Genomic DNA, 15,959 nt, shown 5'->3' with positions numbered 1-15,959 from the left:
TATATATATATATATATATATATATATGTGTAATATATTTTTTTATAATTATTGACAGATAATGATTAATTACTTAATTTCAAATACTAAGAACACTGAACAACAATGTTTTTAATACTTAAAATAAGCAATTATAATAATCACTGCTATCCAGTAATGTCAATATTCTACATAATTCTTATTGAAACTTCTACGTTTCCTAAACGCTCAATAAAGAATAAGCAGCTAGTACATAGAATATTCTGATACATTTTGTGCATTTCTATATAACTAATAAGTTACGTTATTAGCGCTATCACATCATGATTTCTTCCTTATTTTATGTCTAATGAACGCTAAAAATAGAATGACACAATAGCGCTCTCCGAACGTAACCATGAAATAAAATTTAAATATTTTTTAACAAACATTTTCATAATGTATTAAAGTTTCTCGTTACTTTTCTTTCAAATTAAAAGCTTTAGACTTTTACCACAAATGCGAAATTACTACGTGTTTTAAGAGACGCAGCTATTACTATATCACTATATTTGCGTCATTTTATTTTTGTTTTATGCCTAATAATAAATAATAAAAATAAACTGACATAATAACAATAGCATGTGCTTTCTCCAAATACAATCTATATAATTTAAAGAAATAAAATGAAACTGTGATGTGAATATAAATTACAATAAATTAAAGAAAATTGAAAATTTCTCAAAATGTCAAAGAAGTGTAAATAAAGAGATTTTATCTAGACTTTTACGTTTCTTCATTAGAAATTCCATTGATTTTTCATTGACCTTTCGCAGTTTCGAATGAATCATATTATGTAATAATATATCATGCTCTCTGAACGTATCGTATAAAGCATCATATATTATAGAATATTCTTGTTATGTTTTCCACACTTTTTTGTAATTCATTTTTCTTTATTTCCTAAACATTCCACGAAGTGTGTACAAAACGCTTCATTAAAGTTAATCGTTCTGCTTATGCTTGTCGAAGGATTTTATACTACGTTAACGCTTTTTGACGTTTATGGTTATCGGTCCGATGTTTCAACTTTTGCCTCGTACAAATCTCGTTTATACATTCATTACTTTTCTCTTGCACTAGATTTACTCTTCAATTAACGCTTTATTGATATTTGTTTTACGTTTTATTTTTGCTAGCAATTAAAACCATTTTATTTTTTGATCCAGTAATTTATTAATAAAAATAGGACCAAAGTTTATCAGACTAGACCGAATTTTTCTTTCAATTTTATTTTCGTCTAGGTCGCAATTCCAGCGGCAGATTGGAATGACATTTTCGATGCGACTAAAGAAGGACCTGCCTGTCCAGCATTATTCGAACAGAATATAATGGAGGATTGTCTCCGTGTGAACATCTATACAACGAAAGTGAGTCTTATGATGTACATTCACGCTGGAAAAGGTATGAAGTCACTAATTGAACAATTATCTTGATTGCAGTTACCGTTGGAGAACGATTCAGTGAAAAGACCCGTACTAGTATTCTTCCATCCCGGTGGTTTTTACTTATTCTCAGGCCAAAGTTCTAACTTCGGACCTCAGTACTTGCTGGACAAAGACATCGTTCTTGTCACTGTCAATTATCGTCTCGCGTCACTAGGTAAAATCTCGTGTTTTGTTATATATATATATATATATATATATATTTTTCCAATAATTCACAACTGCAATCGATAAAATTTCGTGCGAAATTTAAAGTTGGAAGGAAAATACCCGGGAAAAAATGTTATATATAAAAATGGACATATTTTATATATAATTATATATAATTGTACATAAGATATATCTAATTTTTTATATAATTTTATATAATTTTATATAATTATGTACAATTATATAAAACATATATTTTTTCCTCGGATAATGATTTGTAAAACGATTAGTTAGGATTTTACTATAGTAATTCAAAGAATTAAAAAAACTATTTTTCTTAAAAACCTGTTTGTGTTTATCCACGTCAGGTTTTCTGAGCACAGGCGATTCGAAGGCACCGGGTAATGTCGGACTGAAGGATCAAGTTGTAGCGCTTCGATGGGTCCAGAGGAACATAGCTGTCTTTGGCGGCGACCCCGATAGTGTTACTATATCCGGCTATAGCGTTGGTGGAATAAGCGTATTATTACACATGGTCTCACCAATGTCTAAAGGATTGTTCCATCGGGCGATCATGATGAGCGGCTCGATGATGATAGAACCGTATCCGACTGAACAGTTGCATGTGGCGAAGAAGCAAGCCGAATTGTTGGACTGTCCAACCGATACCACTGGCTCTATGCTGATCTGTTTGAATTCCAAACCAGTGGAGAATTTTACAGACACCATACGCAATTTTTTTGTAAGAAAGATTACATACAAGAGATTAATAAATGAGATCTAATAGATAAGATTAAATATATCTAATAAACACCAATTAGTAATAATAAAATTAATGTTATTAATGTTATTATTTCACTTAACAATATAAATATTATGTATAATATGTGATATATTTCATATTTATATTATTAAAATTTAAAATTATCCAATAAATACTAATAGTAACGCGCGTAACATAAATGTTATATGTTTCTGTGTAGTTAGTATTTATTGGATAATTTTTCTGTTAAAACAATAGAAATTTAGAAAAACGATATATCATATAAAAAATAAAAAAAATAAGAAACGTAATGATTCAATATTTTCAAGTGACTAGATAAAAAAATATTTTTTAACATACTATGACATTTTAGGAGTGGTACGGTCATCCAATCATGATATGGACACCTGTAGTGGAACCTGAGGTTCACGGCGTGGAAAGATTCCTGCCCGAACAGCCCATTGATCTAATTAGGAAAGGGAAATTTCACAAGGTTCCGTTGATTGCAGGAGTTACTAAAAACGAGTTTGATGGTGTAATTGCTTGTAAGAATCTTTTGTATTTGTATTTTTTTTGTATTTTGTTTCCATTCAATTTCCCAGTTAAAAATGATGACTGAAATTACAGAAATTAATAAATATATATAATATATTCCGCTGATCTTTTTATAGATATTAATCAGCAACATCAACTCGGGAATGATTCGATGGTAAACGATTTGAACAAGGATTGGTATAGACTCGCACCGATTAATTTCATGTACGAACGGGATACACCTCGATCCAAAAATATAAGTGCTGAACTGCGCCAATTTTACTTTGGCGACCAACCGATCGGTCCAGACACTTACAATAGTCTCGCACATGTATGTAAATTGTTATAAAAAGTATAACAAAATAAAATAATATTTGAAACAATTATTGATAAATTAATGTACCAGCATAAATAAAATTACGTAACTCATGTATAATTGTTTTGTATTTCAGATCAATAGCGACAGCATAGTTATATTTCCATTGCATCGTGCTGTAAAATTGATCGCAGAAAACACTGACCAACCGGTCTACTTGTATATGTCTTCTTATGTAGGACGATACAGTTTTGTTATGTGGAACGAAACCACACCAAGCGGTATTATTTCTATTTGTATTTTACTTTATGATTCAAATTGTCCAAACTGTTTTTTTCTTCATGATTTGATTTTTATCTAACTTCTGCATAAATTATATTATGTATATCTAAATTTGTTATTTATTTTATCATTCTAGGAGTGGCACATCATGACGATTTGCAATATCTGTTCTTTATGAAAGTCAAATTTCCATTCCTCCAAAACGATGATCCGGAAATTCCTATAATGGAACTTATGACAAGCATGTGGTCGAACTTTGTCCAAACCGGACAGCCGGTGTCTCCAGCTTTGGCAGAGAATGTTACATGGGATCCATATCTATTAGAAAAAGACAATTATCTGGATATCACTGAGGAACCAAAAATGAAGACAGGGCTTTATCCCGACAGAATGCAAAAATGGGATAGTTTGTTTCCTTTAAATCTAAATTAAAAATCAGTTCAATATCTAAAATCGATTTCACAACGTGTAATAGACTTGCTTACGTACATCATTATAAGTAAAAGAAATATGCATCAATTTTACTCAATAAATGCAAATATATTTTCTATTATAGTTTTATATTAAAAAAAAGTTTTCTTTTTTAATAAAAACTTATTTCTGTAAAATTACAATATTTGCAAAAATATTTTTTAACATCTATTGATCAGTAAAGTTTTGATATTTTAATTAGGCAAATAATACTAGCAAATTATCAAATTATTATTAAAGTTTTAAATACAAAAAATCGTTATATATGTATATATAACAAATAACAAATATATATAATATATAAAAATTTACAAAAAAATACACGCACTCAAATCTTCGGATCTGACGATTGCAATTTTACCAGAGGCTCGCTTAATTCCCACAATTTTTTGCCTTTAGCAGGATCCTTCACAGCGTTCGATAATTTATATTCCTAAAATATATTTAGAGTACGTAAGAAGAATTTTAGAAAAGATAAATATTTTTAGAATATTTTCACATTAAAAGAATCAAAGAAAACTCTTCTTTGAAAGAAAAAGATTAAGCTTCAAAAGATCAAAAATAATTCTTACGGCACAATCCATAAAGTATTTTCCCGAAACTCCTTTAAGTTCATCAGAAACTGCAAGATGAATAGTCGTCTGTGCGCCTTGCTCGGGTGTTTTGAAGAAAGCCTTAACTATAAGGTCCAAACCCCAAGATAATGGAGCGGGTACACTGCGCCAGATTCCACTGTCTATCATTCCGGGATGCAAACAGTTTGCCGTTACTTCCGTGCCCTCCAAACGTCGTGCCAATTCCAATGTAAAAACTATATTCGCATATTTTGACACATAGTACAAATACGCCGGCAAGGTCGATGTTGGATTGATATTGTCAAGATTTAAACACGCTAATCGATAGAGTTCTGACGCAACCACTAGGATACGACTTGATTTCGATCGTTTCAATAAATCTGCAAATAACGAGATTTCTTCGTAATGAAATAATTCATCAGTTATAAATCATAATTAAAGTAAAAAAAATCATTAAAAAAGTTATTTTATCTACTGGATCAATGACGTTAATAATAATAACAATAATAATAATAACAGATATCATAATAGCGCTATTTATTATTTCTAAAGATTTTACGTAAATTGTGGAAAAAATTGGACGGTATTATATAACTGCAGTAATTTTTTATTAGTCATCTTTATAGTCTATCCAGATAATATGTCACAGAAAATGTCTTTTAAATAGTTTTCTTTAAAACATCTTTATAATATTTTTATGTCTTTTTGACATACATGTTGTCTGAACATTTGATGGATACCTATAGTAAACATCAATTAGCAGCAATACAGGGTGCGGTCGAGTTGCCGCGAATACTTCAAAGCATTTTTTGATTGGTCAATTAGTAAAATTCTTTTTTTCGATTGGTTAATCAAATACTTCGAAGCATTCGTATTGGCAACTCGATTGACACTCTTAATCAACATTATATTATATTGTTAGTTATATATAATACAACACATAATAGGTTTTATTTTTGATAACTTCGAAAATTCAAGTTAGTAGATTTTGTGTAATAAATTATGTATCTTATGATTTGATCCCTTCACACCCTCCCAAATAGCAAAGCATATCTCAGCAAAATTGCACAAATCTGTGTTGCTTATGCCAGTAAATCTATTTGCCCTAGATTTGTCTTCAACGATTTCGAATATATCGACATTGTAGCAACGTGTAGACAATAATATATTGTATTGTCGGCAGTTTAATAGCAAGATATAGCTGCATCAATGTTATCATATTGCGTTTTCAGCAATACGACAAATTCTGTTGTATACTGTATTGTATAACTACATATTAATTATTATGGCAACATAATAATGGCAATATGAATTTTGATGATAATGAGTAAAGTTGTCGGCAAATTACTGGCAAGTTGTTACTTAATGTTCTCATATCATGAAGACAATCAAGTTGCCAACAAATAAGGATTCAGTTGCTACAATTCTGATAGCAACAAATACTTAGCAATGCATACTTAGAAAGCAACATGCCAGCAACAAAATAGATACGTTACTATTTGAGCTTATACTGTACATTGTAATGTATATCAAATTTGAAGATATTATCTGTTGAAATTATTTAATTCTATCGACATCATTTAATATCAGATGTGTATTTGAAAAAAATAGTCAAATTTTTAAAAATTACTTTAAAAAACTTTTTAATGCGAATTATTCATTAAAGTACTTAAAATTGAATTTTGAAAACATTCTTTTTTTTAATAATTCCGTAAAATCAGATCTAAATCAGAAGAGAACAACTTACAATTATTAAATTCAACTAAACTTTCACTATACTAAATTAACGATTTCCAATCTTCTAACAAATTAACGATTTCCAATCTTCTTCAGTGATAATAGACGCAAAAAATTACATATTTACAATTATTGCCTATATATACGATAAAAAATCGGAAGATGTAAATTTATTTTTTGCTCTGTCGAAAATATATTTTCCCATGCTAGTTACAAAGCTGGATAGAACTCATGATGTCGGTGCCTGTCATGGAAACTACAAACACATAATGTAAACTGCTAATCCAAAGTATTGATCGCAAGAACGTCAACAATGAAAGATTTTTAGTCAAATTATAAAATAATAAATAAAATGTACAATACAGAAAAATGTGTCGACCAACATTTTCTCATCGTCAAACATTTTCTCGACAGAGAACTTAGTTTGGCTTCTTTGGAGACTGTAAAAAATAAATTTATATCTTCCGATCTTTTATCGTATTATATCTTTTACGTATTATAGGCAACACTAACTATTTATTAGTAATTTTTGCATCTATATTTTCGCTGAAGAAAATTAGAAGATTAACCAAAACGCATGAAATTATTATCATCTAACAATTATTGTTTGTTCTGTCGTCTCTTTAATAAATTTAACTTTTATATTGAGAGATTTTTTTGAACAACTAGCGCATTCTAAATAGCGCCTATTCTTTCGAGCCCTTCTATTTCTTTGATTGTTATTTTTAAGTTAGGGAATCGATATTCAAATTTTTTAATTAATGATTTAGTTTTAATAATTAAACACAATGTATTAATAGAGTGAACTTATTTTATCTTTATTTCACTCGAATTGAATACGTCAGCGTAACAAATAAATTAGTAAATCTGCTTTTTGCATTATAATTTCTTACCGATTAGAAGATGCGTCAACAAAAATGGTCCAAAGTAATTGGTAGCCATAGTCTGTTCTAATCCGTCTTCCGTGATTTTTTTCTTGAAGGTTTCTGCAGTTCCGGCATTATGAATCAACACGTCTAATCTGCTTTCTTCTTGATTTATCTGTTGGGAAAACTTTCTGATCGATTGCAACGATGACACATCCAATTTGCGGACTACAATATTGCTATTGTTTGATTCTTTCACAATCTCATCTGCATATAAAACATATATATATATATATATGTATATCTCAGACACATCGTTTATTAGAATATATTAAAAAAAATATACTCTCGCAGAAAATATAAGGTACACATTGTTTTATGTTAAACATTTTTAATATTTAAATTTAAAAAACAATTGAAATTAAATAGTTTTTTAAATTAAATAATTTTTCCCAAGAATATATGAAAATATAAAGAGAAATTTTATTCTGTTGTTTCAACTTTGCATTAGCAAATATGATATATTTGCGTATTGATTTCAAATTTTTATTTATTATACAACTTATAAAATATTACTTACGACTTATTATTATATTACATAACATATTGCATAATAAATCAATGTATTTAATGAACAAAAAGTGGAGAATTATGTAAATAATCTAAATATATTTTACATAATAAATATATTTTACTTACTAAATATATTTTACTACTAATTTATTTAATATGTAACGATAAAATTAACCCTTGCTTAGTATTATAAAATTAAATCTTGCCACGTTTTGCAATTATAAGTGACATCATTTCTAATTATATAAGCTAGAAAGTACGCTACGCGTACTTCATTCATAGACAATTCATTTGCAATAATATGCATAATTAAATCACAATGAATTAAATTCAATAAATTATACATAGGTAATAATTTTGTATATTTTACGCCTATATAAATTTACATAGCTTTTTAAAAGAATAATTAAAACAAATTTTTTCATTCGAATGAGAACTTTTAAGAAACATGAGACGAAGATAAAAATTGTTTTATTTTTATCGTGACTACTTTTTTATTTAAAATAAAATATAATGTTATTTTAGTTACGAAACCTTTGAATTGATTAGCAGTATCCGTGTTTCTGCATGCCATAATAATCCTTGCGCCTCTCTTGGCAAGATCCCTTGCTGTTTCCTTACCAATACCGGAGGTACATCCGGTGATTATTATTGTTTTACCATCCATTCGGTTTTTGCTCTTACAAATGCCTAAAGTGCAAAAAACGTATAAACGAAGACTGGCCAGGAACAATATCGCACTACTCGATACAATTGCCGCGGTCCAGTAAAGCAACGTTGTGCAAGGAATGCTAGTCAATATCATGGTATCTAAATGAAATATAAAATAGAAAAATATCACATTAAAATTAAATTAATTACATTAATTACATTTATTGCATATAACATTACTTGTAAATATATCATATTACTTTACTAAAAAAATAAATATTTTACTAAAAAATTTTACTACATAATTTTACATTACATTTTTTACTAAAAAGAAAAAGAAAAAGAAGAAAATAAGAAGAAAGAGAAATGTTATAGATACACTTAAAATTAAAAGCAAAATATATAAAAGCAAAATTAATAAAAAGCTAATTGAGATAAATTATAAAACTTATGCTAATTTTAGTAATAATAATTTCTCAAGTAGTGAATCTTATTACCGGTTTACAAAAAGAGAAAGTCTCGACGTGCGTCTTCTTGAATTTTTTATCCTAAGGAAACACATTTTGCATTTACATTTTTACAGCTTAACTAGGATGAGTCGAAAGTATATTCGGCTTTTATGCGACAGTAAAGTGTACAAAAATTCATGGTCATTGACCATTATATATCGTTTTGCAGCTATTGAATTTATTTTTCAGTATGATTTTAGTTTACGCTTCGTTAAAAACTGAATAAGTCAATGAAATAAATGAAGTTTTATTTGAGATGTACGATATAAAAAAATTACTTTTCGTTAAATGACGAATATAATCTTATCAAGAACAATCAATTATAATTAATATAATATAATGCATAATAAATAAATTTCAAAATAAAATAGAATCAATTAATTTAAATTATTTTAACTAAAATCATGCAAGATACGTCATCATGCATAATACGAGCAGTATTATGTTTTTATAATAATATAGTAACGAGAAATAAAAAAGGATAACACAGTTCAAGTAGATAAAAACCATGTTATTGTAACAAAATGATTGCTAATATTACCTATTTGTTTGATTTATTATTTTACACATAAAACAAAGGTTATAAAAATTAGTTTAACTATAATATTTAACATAATTGTAGAAATCCTCTTCCTTCTTGAGAAAACCAATTATACTCTTCTTTATTTCTTGATTATGCAACAAAATTATTCAGCTAATGAACCAAACTTGATTTTGTTAAATTTGACTGAAAATAGTTCACTTTACTGAATTCATTTATCTTTTTTCTCTTTTTTCTGCAATATTTCTGTTTCAATTAATCCAATTTGAATACGTCATAAATATTGGGTTATCCGGAAAGTTCGTGCCAATTTTGAAGGAAAATTGAAACGTAGAAGATTTAAATTTTTAATTTCATTTATTAAATTTAAATCTTTTGCGACACGAACTTTCCGGACAACCCAATATAATACTTGTAGTTTTTAACTGAACTTCTTCCACGATTCTTCCCTCCTTTTTACTCCATGTTGAAGAAGAAAAAAAATAAATTATGCAAGAAGTTGAATTAAAAAGAATAGTTTTATAGTTTTCCTTCAAATCTATTGCAAATCATATTAAAATCTATATAAACCATATTAAAATATCTATAGATATTTATACACCTATATAAATCTCTGATATATAAGTACAGATTTTTTTTTAAGCGCGTAGTTATCAGGCATTCGTATTACAGGAACTTTGGCTTTGATTACATTAAAGAAAGTTTCTTATTGTTAAATTTTATGATCAAAAATATCTGAAATATTGTATACCTTTTAATATTCCTATTGCTGTAATATCTTTAAAATAGTAAAATGATATTTGTTTATGTCTTATAGAATAAGTTATTAATAAATCTCCTAATGGCTGTAACATATACTGGAAGGAAAGATCGAATATATATGTTTTCTCATAATCGTACTCACATTCGCTAGCAGAATTCTCATTAAAGCTCTCCGGTATTTCGTGTGCCGTTATGATCCAAGAGCCGGTATACTACTGACATTATGTCTACAGATCCCTTTCAGGTATAGGTGAACGGACAATATCGATATCCCCACCTTTCGCGGTGAGAAACGATGATGAGAAAATGGCCTTGATGCATAACTTTCTTGGACAACTTTGGTCCAATTTCACATGTTCTTATTTCAATGAATAAGCTTGAGATTATTTCAAACTAGAGATAAAAATAACTAAAAAAAGATTGGAAGCTTTGATTAAAAGAACCTAATAAAAATTAAATAAATAATTTTTTACCCGATTAAAAGTTTTGTAATCAGATATGTATGTTAAATTTTTTGGATACACATTTGACGATATTATTATTCTAAAATTCAATAAATTTTGCAATGAATTTTTTGCATTCATCCAAAAGATTTCTGTATAAGAATAGCTGTAAATAATCAAAATGTAATATGACTAAATGACAATGATCATAAATATATGTTTATAATGAATTCACTCGCATTGCATTAAATTAATACACATTAAAAACTGCTTTATATATATATATATACATACATAAAATATTTAAATAATTTAATAATGCAGTGGCATAATATAATTATAATAATTATAATAAAAATAATATATATATATATATATATATATATATATATATTTTGTTAAAGGAAGACATTCACTAAAAAATCGATTACTATAGCAATCAAAAAAAATTTGGAAATATGTACTTTTACGTTATTTTTAATAAATTGAATAATGTAAAAATTAATTAATATAAAAATGATTTCCTTATTTGAAATTTAAAAATATAATTAAATCGTAAAAATTATAATTTAAAAAATTCTAATTAAATCATAAAATCTATGCCCCTATTTGTTGATTATTTCTCATATAGTAGGAAAAATTAAATCAATAAGTTAAACTTCTGTCACATTTATATTTATCTTTAAAAAGAAATTTTTATTTTTTCAATTCTATATTTAACACAAAGTATTTTGTAATTGTGACAACATAGCTTTAGAATAAATATATCCGTACGTCACAGATGCTTGCAACAACGTTGCTGCAATACTCCTGTAATCTTAAATATTAGAGGAATATGCAACAATGTGTTGCTGTAAGTTTTGTGTCATAGAGGAAAAAAAAGACTTGGAATGAAAAATATTTGAGTGATTAATATTAATTTACTTGCAGTTTATAGTATTTACTTTACTAAAATTTTTTTTTAAACTTCCTGCATATGTTTAAGTCTTCTTTCCGCTATGCAGTTTATTTATTTCTCTAGTTTGTACTTCGCTGATATTTTTTCTTCATATTTGAACTTATCTGTTTTTTGTCCCGCTTTTGTTTGATTTCTATTGATGTCGCGCTTATTGTCATTTCAGAATTATTGATTTGCTATTATTTTCCTATTTTCCTTTAAGATATTTTTCCCAAAAATTATCTTGTTGAAGCTACACGATCGTTGAAGCTGCGTTTATGAATATAAAGGTTTCAGGAAAATAATAGCAAATGCTTTTAATGGCTTTCTGGACAATAAGTGCAACATCAGTGGAAATCAGGAAAAAGCGGGACAGAAAACGGATGTATAATAGATATGAAAAGAAAGTGTCAGTGAAATGCAAATGTGCTAGAAAGATCATACGAACTGCATAGAAAACAAGCTTTGTGTTAAGAAGAATGCCTAAAAGTATAGTGCAAGAAATTAAAAAAATTTTTAATAATGAAGTACAATATTATAATTGTTTAAATATATATAAATATTTTTATTTCAAATACTATTATTAGTAATTATCCGTCCTAAAATTATATATCAAGTAGCACAGTAGTGCTTGCAAAGTGCTAAAAAAGCGATTATATGTGCTTTTTTAGCGCTTTGTTAACGCTTTATAAGCGCTGTGTGCTTATAAATTTGATATTTGATTTTAATTGTTATAAATAATTCATAAATAATACTTTGTATTAAAGATAGACATACTGAAAAAAATAAAAATTTATTTTTTAAAGGAAAATTTTATAATTGCAAGAAAAGTTTAACTTTTTGATTTAATTTTTTACTACATACAATATGAGAGATAATCAACAAATAAGAATTTAACGATCTAATTATTATTTTTTGTAAAATTTTTTATAAATAATGGAAAAAAATTTGTTATTAATTTTTTTTACACTATTCAATTTTGAGCATTAAAAATAATGTAAAAGAACATATTTTCAAAATATTTTTAAAAAATTACTAATAGTTTTTACCTTTACTAGGTAAAAATAATGTTTAAATTTTTCGAAAGGTTTAATCGTTCAAAATATTTATATGTTTTTGTATTTAACTTTGCTAATTTCATGTTTAACAGATTTTAATATGCACTAATCTAATTTAATACAAAACCAAATTCATTATTAAATTCAGTATCGAAAAAAAAATTATCATTCAATTCATTTATAGACATCGCAACAACGAAAAGATACGCCTTGATATTTAAAGACATAAATGTAAAAAAATGTATTAAATAATATTGAAATAACGTAGATAATTAAAAAATTAAACGTTTTAATGATGAATATAAAAAAAATAAATCTGTGTTTTTTTTTTAGAAGTTTGAAATTTAAAAATAGTTTTTTTTATCGTAAACACATTTTTTTATTCAATATCTTATTTTAAAATCGAGAAATTTGTTTTTTCATGTATATAGATAGTGTATCTATAGAAACATGATCTCGGCGCTAAGACAAGCGAAGTATAAATATACATCTTAAGTATGGCTCTCGACATTACTCATTATTCTTTCTCTATAATTAACTGAAAATTTTAATTAAATTGAAAATTAAATTTAAGAATAAATTACTAATTCATCAAAACTATTTGAAGAAGTCAAAACAAAATGATTTAATACACAGAAATAAAAAATTACAATACAACACTTTTATTCCGTTAAAAAATACAGTTTTTTTTATTAATCGGAGCATAATTTTTTTATCTAAAGTAGTTGTTTGGTTAGCTGACAAATTAAATTATGTATTATAATAAAATTTGATTCTTGATTTCTTTTCTAAATATGACCTAATTTAAATAAAGACTTATGACATGATATAGAGAATGTGTATTTTGCTACATGTAATATAATAAATAATATACTAAATTGCATTAATTTTTTTATTTCTAATTTCATAGTTAAGATTGCAATCTTGCACTACTACAGATGACTAATTCGTTTTGGCTTCGTGAAAATTGTGCGATCGCGAGCGTAATTTAGTGCGTGTGCCATCGATTGATTGCGATTTCGCTGATTGATCCATTTCGACGGCGTTTTGCAGGATCTGTGCCGCCAGACTGGAGATGCGCAGATCCTTGAGCTTCATCGAACTCTCCAGATATGCGATTTTGTGATTCAAAGTGCTTATTACTTCCTCCTTTTCACGCAGCTCCTGCTTTAACTCCGTGTAAATTGTACGTTGCACATTTTCGTCGTTTGCATCTTCAATCCGCTCCGTCGTAACGTTCGCGAGCGAATCGCCTTAAACGCGTTTGGAAATTTATTCATATTTGATCAATCACAAAAAAGTGTTTCACTTATATATCAAATATCTTACACTTGCGGAAACGAGGAAGTGTACAATAGTTAACGATATTCCATATACGGAAGAAGTAAAAAATCCAACTGAAGACGATGAAAATCCCTTGTTTGAGACACATAAATTTCGATGATTTAATTTCACGAATTTCGTTATCAGTTTTTGGACTTTCTACTTGCAGTTTGAGGTAGCTGTCTGACGAGCTATCTCCAATCTTCTCTTCTATGGAAAGTATGATAAAATTAAAACCAAATCCATATAATATGAAAGTTTATAACAACATTGCTGCAAGCTTATAACAACATTGCAAGTTACTATAATATTACTAGAATTTTGTTATAATATTGCCAGATATATTCGCTGTATGCGAAACAATAATGTATAACTAGTCCAATAGATATCGTTAAACAAATGTGATTATTTAGTATATAATGTCTGCGCTTCGTTGCCTTCTACATTGCTTTCTACATCTTTGAGTTTCGGTTTATGCATCTCAACGCCGTCCCTCAGAACTTTCACTCTCAACTTCGTTAAGAGCTTCTCGACTGCGCCTTGTGACCCGTTCGCCAGTTGATGAATAACGTCGCTGCTCAATTTTATATCAAGTTTTGCGAGCACTTTTCGATTTAGCATCTTCCAGTTCTCCTTTTTTGTGTTTATGCTATTCGCCGAAACATAATTGTGAAGCTCCACATGTCGGGGATAGTATAATTTTAGAACCTCTGCCGTAAGAACTATATACAAGGGATATAATAATTTAATTATATTCATTTCTATATAGATTAAATATAGATTAAATATAAGAATTAGAAAAAACTAAGAAGTAAGTTATTAAATCAAAATTAAAATTCAATCAAATCCCTAAATGATAAAATTATTAATTTTCTGTCATTTAATATATTAAAAAATTAAATAATTATATAGTTAGAAATTTTGCTTTAAGCAGTAGTGCTTGATTGAATTAATTGCATTAAATTAAGATTTAATTGCAGTTGCTTTAAAATTTATATCTAAAGAAGAGAAAATCGTTCCTGACATTAAAATCAATGAGTTTACCGGCATCCGAAAAATCCCTCGTTAAGTTTCTCGCGGGTCTCGAAAATGGGATGCCATCGATCCATTCGATGAGCTCCTTATTGTTGATCTCCACCGTGTCACCAATCATTTTTCCTTCTACTTATTAATAGTCCGAGTCAATTCATATTTGGATCAGTTTATTTATCACGTTTCGGTGTATCGAGTGAACAATCGACGAGGAAACTTTGAATCATGCTGTCATCTGGTTTCTCTTGTGAGGCAGAGCAGAATCGCTCGTCGAAATCATGCGATATATCGACAACTTAATGCGCAATGTTCCTTTATTTTAAATCAATCACGAAAATAGATGATAAAATATAAAGTATTAAGAAATAAATCTCTTCAAGATGGATTATAATTAAATGCTGGAAAAGAAGAAAAATCTAAAGGAATATAATAAATATGTATTTTGAGAGGAGATAAATGTCTACGGAAAAAACAAAAAGAAAAAATAGAATAAAATGAAGAAAGTACACATGGCAAATCTATAAGTTTACAATAAAAACATGAAATCAGTAATTATATATATATGTAAATATAATATTTATTAAGTTATACTTATAATATTATCTTTATTTACTAGTGTAAAAAGAAAATGATAATATAATTTTATTTTGCTTTTTTTTATATTATTTTTAGATCATTTTGATGCCATATTTTTTTATAAGCAAGAATAACGCACTTACTGTCATTTTAATTAGTAAAAAAAGATGTATATAAATATATGATATCAAAGTTTTAGTTATGACTGTACTAGATTTTTTAAATATGAATAATTATGTATATAATTATGTGTGTGTGTATATATATATATATATATATATATATATATATATATATATATATATATATATATATATATATATTATAGTAGTTAAGTTAGTAGTTAAGTTTAAAGTAAAGTTAAGTTAAGTAAAAATTAAATTAAATTAGTATATAT

General features: G+C 27.2%; 3 protein-coding genes across 3 annotated transcripts in view; 1 reads left to right on the top strand and 2 right to left on the bottom strand.

Annotated features, from left to right (window-relative positions):
• The window catches only part of LOC105621061 (esterase FE4), a 5,813-nt gene extending 1,515 nt beyond the window's left edge, over positions 1 to 4,298 (top strand). The window contains exons 2-8 of the mRNA XM_012202569.1: positions 1,263 to 1,388; positions 1,461 to 1,620; positions 1,982 to 2,355; positions 2,750 to 2,921; positions 3,048 to 3,241; positions 3,363 to 3,507; positions 3,645 to 4,298. Coding sequence (XP_012057959.1) covers positions 1,263 to 1,388; positions 1,461 to 1,620; positions 1,982 to 2,355; positions 2,750 to 2,921; positions 3,048 to 3,241; positions 3,363 to 3,507; positions 3,645 to 3,940 — 1,467 coding nt within the window. The 3' untranslated portion in view covers positions 3,941 to 4,298. The remainder of the gene's footprint in view (positions 1 to 1,262; positions 1,389 to 1,460; positions 1,621 to 1,981; positions 2,356 to 2,749; positions 2,922 to 3,047; positions 3,242 to 3,362; positions 3,508 to 3,644) is intronic.
• LOC105621171 (retinol dehydrogenase 14) lies at positions 4,190 to 8,535 on the bottom strand. The gene is made up of 4 exons (XM_012202676.1): positions 8,265 to 8,535; positions 7,185 to 7,424; positions 4,552 to 4,934; positions 4,190 to 4,412 (listed from the first exon to the last, which is right to left on the bottom strand). Exons 1-4 carry the CDS (start codon positions 8,533 to 8,535, stop codon positions 4,308 to 4,310), a joined length of 999 nt encoding a protein of 332 aa, XP_012058066.1. The 3' UTR covers positions 4,190 to 4,307.
• A 5,038-nt stretch (positions 8,536 to 13,573) lies between these two features.
• On the bottom strand, positions 13,574 to 15,107 carry LOC105617898 (sperm flagellar protein 1-like). The gene is made up of 4 exons (XM_012199440.1): positions 14,999 to 15,107; positions 14,392 to 14,676; positions 14,030 to 14,164; positions 13,574 to 13,884 (listed from the first exon to the last, which is right to left on the bottom strand). Exons 1-4 carry the CDS (start codon positions 15,105 to 15,107, stop codon positions 13,574 to 13,576), a joined length of 840 nt encoding a protein of 279 aa, XP_012054830.1.
• Between the last annotated feature and the right edge of the window lie 852 nt (positions 15,108 to 15,959).

The sequence above is a fragment of the Atta cephalotes genome, assembly GCF_000143395.1.
Source record: "Atta cephalotes unplaced genomic scaffold scaffold00001, whole genome shotgun sequence".
In the NCBI taxonomy this organism is placed as follows: domain Eukaryota; kingdom Metazoa; phylum Arthropoda; class Insecta; order Hymenoptera; family Formicidae; genus Atta; species Atta cephalotes.
The sequence above is the reverse complement of the archived record's forward strand: the minus strand, read 5'-3'. Positions and strand labels throughout refer to the sequence as shown.

Excerpts from the sequence above, each read along its gene's own strand:
- LOC105621171 (XM_012202676.1), bottom strand. The coding sequence starts at position 8,535 with ATGATATTGACTAGCATTCCTTGCACAACGTTGCTTTACTGGACCGCG. Across the intron at positions 4,935-7,184 it reads GTTGACGCATCTTCTAATCG|ATTTATTGAAACGATCGAAA; the intron begins GTAAGAAATTAT and ends CGTTATTTGCAG. Across the intron at positions 4,413-4,551 it reads AATACTTTATGGATTGTGCC|GAATATAAATTATCGAACGC; the intron begins GTAAGAATTATT and ends AATATATTTTAG.
- LOC105617898 (XM_012199440.1), bottom strand. The coding sequence starts at position 15,107 with ATGATTGGTGACACGGTGGAGATCAACAATAAGGAGCTCATCGAATGG. Across the intron at positions 14,677-14,998 it reads GAGGGATTTTTCGGATGCCG|TTCTTACGGCAGAGGTTCTA; the intron begins GTAAACTCATTG and ends CCTTGTATATAG. Across the intron at positions 13,885-14,029 it reads AGGGATTTTCATCGTCTTCA|GCGATTCGCTCGCGAACGTT; the intron begins GTTGGATTTTTT and ends AACGCGTTTAAG.